Raw genomic sequence first — 7,491 nt, 5'->3', positions numbered from 1 at the left:
AAGAGTGAAACTCTGTCTCAGCAAACAAACAAACAAGCAAACAAAAACAGCCGTTCACCTACAACATGCCAGGTACTGTGTTATGTTCGTGCTTGGAGAAGAAGAAAAGCAAACAATCAACTGCAGCAGAATCCACTTTATTTCCTTGGGCAAAACGTTGACCTTGTTGGGCCTTTGTTTCCTACAGATTTAATGACTTGTTTCGAGATATTTTTGTCCTGGGTTTCTTCCATCCTGTGACTACCCTCAACCTTCTAAAGCATCCTGTGCCATCTGCAAACAGCAAACTGCAGTCTACGCTAGTGTAGGGGGATTTCTCTAGAAACCACAGAAGTTCTCAAGGGAGGGTCAAAGCCAAGGGGTAGCGAAAGATGGAGCCAGAGGCGAAGTAGGAGAAGACCCTCCTGTTACACCTGGTCTGGGTGGGGACTGGGGGTGCAGGAAGGGAGCCAGGGGGCCAGACCTGCCTGCCAGGAGGGTCTGCCAGATGCCCTGATGATCCTGCAAAATCTTACACCCTCTTTGCTCCCTACCAGCCCTGGCTCCAGCTCAGGCTGGATTGCAATCTGCATAATGTGTCCCATTTAGATTGGATGGGAGGGGGTGAGAACAGGAGGGCAGAGAGCACTGAGGAGGGAGTGCCCTGAAGGGCAGGCAGGAAGTGGTGGCCAGAGGAAAGTGGCGGGATAGAGGCTGGGGTGAAGGTGGGTGGCAACCAGAAGGAGAGGGCGGGGCCAGGAGAGCAGACTTGCAAAACCACAGATAATGTTCAGCCCAGCACAGCAGGGGTCAATTTGGTCCACTTGCTCAGTGACAAAAAGAAAAAAAAAGTGGGCTGTCACTTAAAGATTTTGACTCACAAGAGAGGGGCTGGTCTGGAGGTGGGAGGAGGGAGTGACGAGTCAAGGAGGAGACAGGGACGCAGGAGGGTGCAAGGAAGTGTCTTAACTGAGACGGGGGCAAGGCAGGAGAGGGTGGAGGAAATTCTGCAGGAGACAGGCTTCCTCCAGGGTCTGCAGAACCCAGAGGCAGCTCCTCCTGAGTGCTGGGAAGGACTCTGGGCATCTTCAGCCCTTCTTACCCTCTGAGGTTCAAGCCAGAAATTCAGGCTGCTTGCAGAGTGGGTGACAGAGCCACGGAGCTGGTGTCCCTGGGACCCCCTGCCCGTCTTCTCTCCACTCCCCAGCATGGAGGAAGGTGGTGATTTTGACAACTACTATGGAGCAGACAACCAGTCTGAGTGTGAGTACACAGACTGGAAATCCTCGGGGGCCCTCATCCCTGCCATCTACATGTTGGTCTTCCTCCTGGGCACCACGGGCAACGGTCTGGTGCTCTGGACTGTGTTTCGGAGCAGCCGGGAGAAGAGGCGCTCAGCTGATATCTTCATCGCTAGCCTGGCAGTGGCTGACCTGACCTTCGTGGTGACGCTGCCCCTGTGGGCTACCTACACGTACCGGGACTATGACTGGCCCTTTGGGACCTTCTCCTGCAAGCTCAGCAGCTACCTCATCTTTGTCAACATGTACGCCAGCGTCTTCTGCCTCACCGGCCTCAGCTTCGACCGATACCTGGCCATTGTGAGGCCGGTGGCCAACGCTCGGCTGAGGCTGCGGGTCAGCGGGGCCGTGGCCACGGCGGTCCTGTGGGTGCTGGCCGCCCTCCTGGCCATGCCCGTCATGGTGTTCCGCACCACCGGGGACCTGGAGAACAGCACCAAGGTGCAGTGCTACATGGACTACTCCATGGTGGCCACTGTGAGCTCGGAGTGGGCCTGGGAGGTGGGCCTGGGGGTCTCGTCCACCACCGTGGGCTTCGTGGTGCCCTTCACCGTCATGCTGACCTGTTACTTCTTCATCGCCCAAACCATCGCTGGCCACTTCCGCAAGGAGCGCATCGAGGGCCTGCGGAAGCGGCGCCGGCTGCTCAGCATCATCGTGGTGCTGGTGGTGACCTTTGCCCTGTGCTGGATGCCCTACCACCTGGTGAAGACGCTGTACATGCTGGGCAGCCTGCTGCACTGGCCCTGTGACTTTGACCTCTTCCTCATGAACGTCTTCCCCTACTGCACCTGCATCAGCTACATCAACAGCTGCCTCAACCCCTTCCTCTATGCCTTCTTCGATCCCCGCTTCCGCCAGGCCTGCACCTCCATGCTCTGCTGTGGCCAGAGCAGGTGTGCGGGCACCTCCCACAGCAGCAGTGGGGAGAAGTCAGCCAGCTACTCTTCGGGGCACAGCCAGGGGCCTGGCCCCAACATGGGCAAGGGTGGAGAACAGATGCACGAGAAATCCATCCCGTACAGCCAGGAGACCCTTGTGGTTGACTAGGGCCGGGAGCGGAGAGAAGCCTGGTGCCCTCGGCCCTCCCCAGCCTTTGCCCTTGCTTTCTGAAAATCAGGTAGTGTGGCTACTCCTTCTCCTATGCACATCCTTTAACTGCCCCCTGACTCCTGCCCCACCCTGTCCTCCTCTACTGCTTTATTCTTTCTCAGAGGTTTGTGGTTTAGGGGAAAGAGACTGGGCACTATGGACCTGACCTTGCACAAGCCATTTAATCTCACTCAGCCTCAGTTTCTCCATTGGTATGAAATGGGGGAAAGTCATATTGATCTTAAAATGTTGAAGCCTCAGTCTGGACTCAATAAAAGCTTGTTTCCCTCTGCTGCTTTCTTAGATCTGCAACTGTCTTTTCTCCCTCCTTTCCTTGCAGTTTTTTCCCCCACCACTCTCTGCAGCTGTCGCTCTTCATCCCTGCCTTCTGGCACCAATCCCCTCCTATAGCTCGTCCCCCCTCCCTCCATCCCTCCTTCTCCCTGGTCTACTTCCTTGTTCTGAAGGGCTGTTAAGGGTTAAGGATCCCAAAGCTTGCAGAGACTGACCCTGTTTAAGCTCTCTATCCTGTTTTCTGAGTGTGAGGCAGGGAATGGCCTGGGGTGGGGGTGGGCTGTGTGTCAGCAGGTAATTAGCACTCCAGCCCTTAGATATGGGAGCTCTAAGGGCTTGCCCTAAAATTGGATCACTCCCTTGTCTTTTTGGGCACTGGGGCTAGGGTGATTCCTGCAGTTCCCCCATGGCACCACATCACTGACTAGATATGCTTTCTCCAAATTGTCTGCAGACCCTTTCATCCTTCATCTATTTTCTATGGGAATTGGAAGGCAGCAGGGCTGATGAATGGATGTACTCCTTGGTTTCATTATGTGAGTGGGGAGTTGGGAAGGGAAACTAGAGAGAGAAGATGGAGGGGTGTCTGCGTTTAGTCCAGACACTGCTTGGCTCGCTCCCCAAGTCCTTCTGTCTCTGACTTCCTGCAGAACTGTGAGCTGAAGGTTTTCCTCGTCTCCCCATCTTACCCCATCGCACTGATTTCTTTCTTGGGCACTAGTACTACTTGGTGCCAAGAGTCATGTTGTTTGGGATGGAGATGCCTGCCTCGCCTCTGTGTGTTGTACTTACATGTCTATATGGACAAGCCTGGCATGAACAGCAGTGTGCCTGGATCATTTGGACGAACCTCCTCCCACCCCCAACTCCACTGCATCTCTGCTGTTCACACATTACCCTTGGCAGGGGGTGGTGGTGGGCAGGGATACACTGAGGCAAAGAAGAATGTAGAATAAAAATGAGTCCACCCCCCCCACTGGATCTGGGGGCTCCAACGGCTGGTCCGTGCTTCAGGAGAGAAGTTAATGTTTGCACCAGGCTTCCTGTAGGGAGGTCCCTCCCCAAAGCCGCTGGCGCCAAGGCTTGGGGACGTCCTACTGAGCTGCGTTCCCGCTCCTTCTTGGGCTCCACGAAGGAAGTAAGAGGCTGGTTGAGAGCTTCCCTTGGCCCCTTTCTGGTGCCTCCCCGCCTGGCTTCAAATTTATGAGCATTGCCCTCATCATCCTTTCCTGTTCCAGGGTCAGTGGTCCTCTTCCTAAGGAGGTCTGCTTGCCATGGGCCAAAAGGCACTGGGTAGGTTTTTTTCTCTTCCTACCCTCAGGATTGGACCTCTTGGCTTCTACTGGATTGGGGATCTGGGAATAGAGACTGTGATGGGGCGGACGGCATGAGGTCTACACTGCCAGAGAGACCATGAGGATGAAATTAATAGTGGGGCCTTTGTGAGCTAGAGGCGGGGAGTGTCTATTCCGGGTTTTGTTCTTGGAGGACTGTAAAAGTGAAGGACGAGACATGAGCGATGGAGATAAGAAAAGCCCAGCTTGATGTGAATGGACATCTTGACCCTCCCTGGAATGGCGCCAGCTCTGGGGGCAGGGTGAGGAGGAGAGGGGAAGGGCTCCTTACAGCATAGTCTCCCCATCTTAAGACAGCATATTCCACAGAGTCACCTCCTCTGCCCAGAGCTGCCCTCAGAGCATCCAGTGAACACTGGAAGAGGCTTCTAGAAGGGAAGAAGTTGTCCCTCTGAGGCCCCCGTGGGTGACCTGCAGAGACTTCCTGCCTGGGACTCATCTGTGATCTGGGACAGGAGCAGAGGAGGCTGCCTGCTGTGATACCCCCTTATCTCCCCCAGTGCCTTCTTCAGAATGTCTGCACTGTCTTCTGACCCTGTTAGTCACTGTGGTTCATCAAATAAAACTGTTTGTGCAACTGCTGTGTCCAAAGCCTCTTCTCATGAAAGTGTCTTGGGATAACCTCCAGCTTGCAAATGTTTCAGCATGGTGAGGGGGAAGCCGTCAAGAGAAGTGGGAGCTAAAAGGAGGGGGCGAAGTGAGGAGGGAGAGAGGATGGAGGAAATAGGCACCAGGAAAGGGAAAGGATGGGATTTAGGTGCAGAGAAGAAAAGGAAGAAAAGGAACAGGGTAGCAGCGAGTGTTGTTCTCTGAAAAGCCACGGAACAAAAGGACGCACATTTTGGAGGCCAGAGCATAGGTCTGGGGAAAAATACTAGCATTTCTTGCAATGGAGTTAGACCTATTATTCATCTATCTATCCATCCATCCATTCATCCACCCATCCATCCATCCATGCACCCATCCATCTACTCATTTATGCCTTTATTCATTTACAATCTCCTATTGATTGACTCACTTAGTATCACTTGAGTAGCCGCTGAGTTTAGACCAGAAGCTTGAATCCCTGTTCTCCAATCAGAATCGCTCTGGATGCTTTTGAAAATACCCAATTCCTGGATGTCACCCCAGACCTATGGAGTGAGACTCTCCTTGACTCATCCCAGATATTTACAATTACTAAAAACTCTTCAGATAATTTTTTGGGACAGCCAGGCTTAGGGAATCTCTATCCAGATAGATTCTGCCCAAATTAAAGTGGGCATAGGAGACCAGAGGGTCAGAACCAGAGCCAACTGGGCTCTGGTGGTCATCTATTTGGGGGAGGGAGGAAGGGGCTGCAATGATCGTGGGGCTATTCAGTCCGGAGGTGTTTGTCATCTTCAGCAATGATCTCCTGGGTATTAATAATGTTTGCAGACAATGCAAGAAAAAATCACCATAGTAGAACTGATAGTAACAAGAGAGCTCGCATTTATGGAGTTTTGCCACTGTGCTAAGCATTTCCCAAGCATTATCTCATTTAATCCTTGCAGCCGTCCTTTGAGAGGGGGCATTTTCACCTCATTTTGCTCATAAGGAAGCTGAGGCTCGGAGAGGTTAGTTAGACCTCTTGACCAAGGTCACAGACTAGTAGGTGGAAGAGCGGGGCTTGGAACCAGCTGAATCTGTCTGGCTCCCAAGCCCAGAGTTCACATTCTTGACCATGGTAAGGGGATGTTTCTCCCAAAGTACAAATGAGGCAGCACCAGGTGTCTGGGAAAGTGAAATCTTCTCTGTGAGATGCATAGCACACAGTGGAGAGTGAATGGGGATGGGGAGGGAAATGATGGAGAGTACCCGAAAGACAGACAGGCAGGGGAGGAGAAGGGAGAGGGAGAGAGAAAGAAGAGAGAGAGGCAAGATAATGAAGAGAAAGATAGAGACAAGGTGGGGGCCGGGGGGAGACAGAGAGAGAGAGAGAGAGAGAAAGTGCGGGGAGAGAGAAACAGGCAGAGATAGTGAAAGAGAGAGATATAGAAGCAGGGATAGAGAAATTGGGAGACAGAAAAGATAGAGGGAGAGGGAAGATAGAGTGAATCAGGTAGACAGTGAAAAAGCAAGAGACAAAGGAGGGAGAGAGAGGAGAGACACGGAGAAAGAAGACAGAGAGAGATTGAGAAGAGAGAGAAACATAGGCAGAGATAGTGAAAGAGATAGAGACAGAGGCAGAGGGAGGGAGAGAGGAGAGAGAAACAGAGGCAAAGATAGTGTAAGAGACAGAGACAGAGGGAGAGAAGGAGAAGGGAGAGAGAGAAAGAGAGAGGAAAGAGAAACAGAGGCAGAAACAGTAAAAGAAGAAGAGACAGAAAGAGGGAGGGGGAGAGAAGAGAAAGGAGAGAGGGAGATTGAGAGAGAGGGAAGAGAGAGAAACAGGTGGAGAGAGTGAAAGAGAGAGAGAGAGACAGGGACAGTGGGGAGAGAAAGAAAGAGACAGAGACAGAGACCGTGAAAGAGAGGCAGAATGAGGAGAGAGAAATAGAGACAGAGAGGTGAGGACATAGGTGGGAAGGAGAAACGGGGAGGCAGGGAGGGAGACTGAAGGCAGGGAATCAGTGCCTGCTCTTCCTCTTCTGAAACACACCAGGGAAAACCCTTTGGGAATTTACAACGGTAACAACAGGCTATTGGAGCTACTATTATTATTATTATTTTTACAGATGCTGTAAAAAACCTCAGCAAGTCTCCTGGGAAATCTGAGGTAAGCTATCCAAAACATGATACGGGTTTAGCCTTCCCTTGGCTGTGACAGCACTCACTAATTCACTGGTTCACACATGCCTTCATTTATTCACCCATTCATTCATCTGTTTGTTCCGCAAGTCCTTATTTATCACGTACGTGCCAAGCACTATGCCAGACGCAGGACCAAACGGTGAGCGGCCTCCAGCGGGCTCGCAGTGGGCTGGTGGAGGCAGACAGTGAAATGGGCGATTACAGCCCAGGGTGGTGAGTTCTAAGGGAATGTGTGAAGTGTTCGAGGGCCTGTCATGGGGACCATGGAATGAGTCAGGCAGGGTGTCAGGGGAGACTTTACAGCCACGGTGCCTGCCTGGAGCCTGCTCTGAAGCACGGAGTGTGAGCAGTTAGTGGGGAAAATGTTCTGGGCAGAGGAATTGCCCACGGAGAACACAGCCCCTCTGAGGAACTGGAAAGAACACTTATCCTTGTTTTTACTCACCCCCACCCCAACTCTGGGAGGTTGGCCAGTTAGAGGCACAGAGAAAATCTTGCCCAGTTCTCATGGCGTGGATGCCGAGAATACTGGGGGCTGGGACTAAAATCCAGGAATGCAGGTCTCTAGACAATTGGGGGGTGTGCAGGCCTTTCTTTTCTTTTTTTTTTTTTTTTTTGGTCACTTCCAGTTTCTTCCCTTCCTGGGTTTGAGCTATCTTCCTCTAAGTTATCTGCCAGGAGATCTCCTAACCAGG

At 52.3% G+C, this 7,491-nt stretch overlaps 1 protein-coding gene across 1 annotated transcript; it reads left to right on the top strand.

Annotated features, from left to right (window-relative positions):
- Nucleotides 1–737: 737 nt before the first annotated feature.
- On the top strand, nt 738–4,612 carry APLNR (apelin receptor). The gene is made up of 2 exons (XM_011963397.1): nt 738–2,400; nt 4,331–4,612. The coding sequence occupies exon 1, from the start codon at nt 1,188–1,190 to the stop codon at nt 2,328–2,330; it is 1,143 nt and encodes a 380-aa protein (XP_011818787.1). The 5' UTR covers nt 738–1,187; the 3' UTR covers nt 2,331–2,400; nt 4,331–4,612.
- The last annotated feature ends 2,879 nt before the right edge of the window (nt 4,613–7,491 follow it).

This window comes from Colobus angolensis, unplaced genomic scaffold (genome assembly GCF_000951035.1).
Source record: "Colobus angolensis palliatus isolate OR3802 unplaced genomic scaffold, Cang.pa_1.0 Scaffold61, whole genome shotgun sequence".
NCBI classification, from domain to species: domain Eukaryota; kingdom Metazoa; phylum Chordata; class Mammalia; order Primates; family Cercopithecidae; genus Colobus; species Colobus angolensis.
The sequence above is the reverse complement of the archived record's forward strand: the minus strand, read 5'-3'. Positions and strand labels throughout refer to the sequence as shown.

What these genes read in the sequence shown, in the direction of transcription:
- APLNR (XM_011963397.1), top strand. Translation starts at nt 1,188, where the DNA reads ATGGAGGAAGGTGGTGATTTTGACAACTACTATGGAGCAGACAACCAG.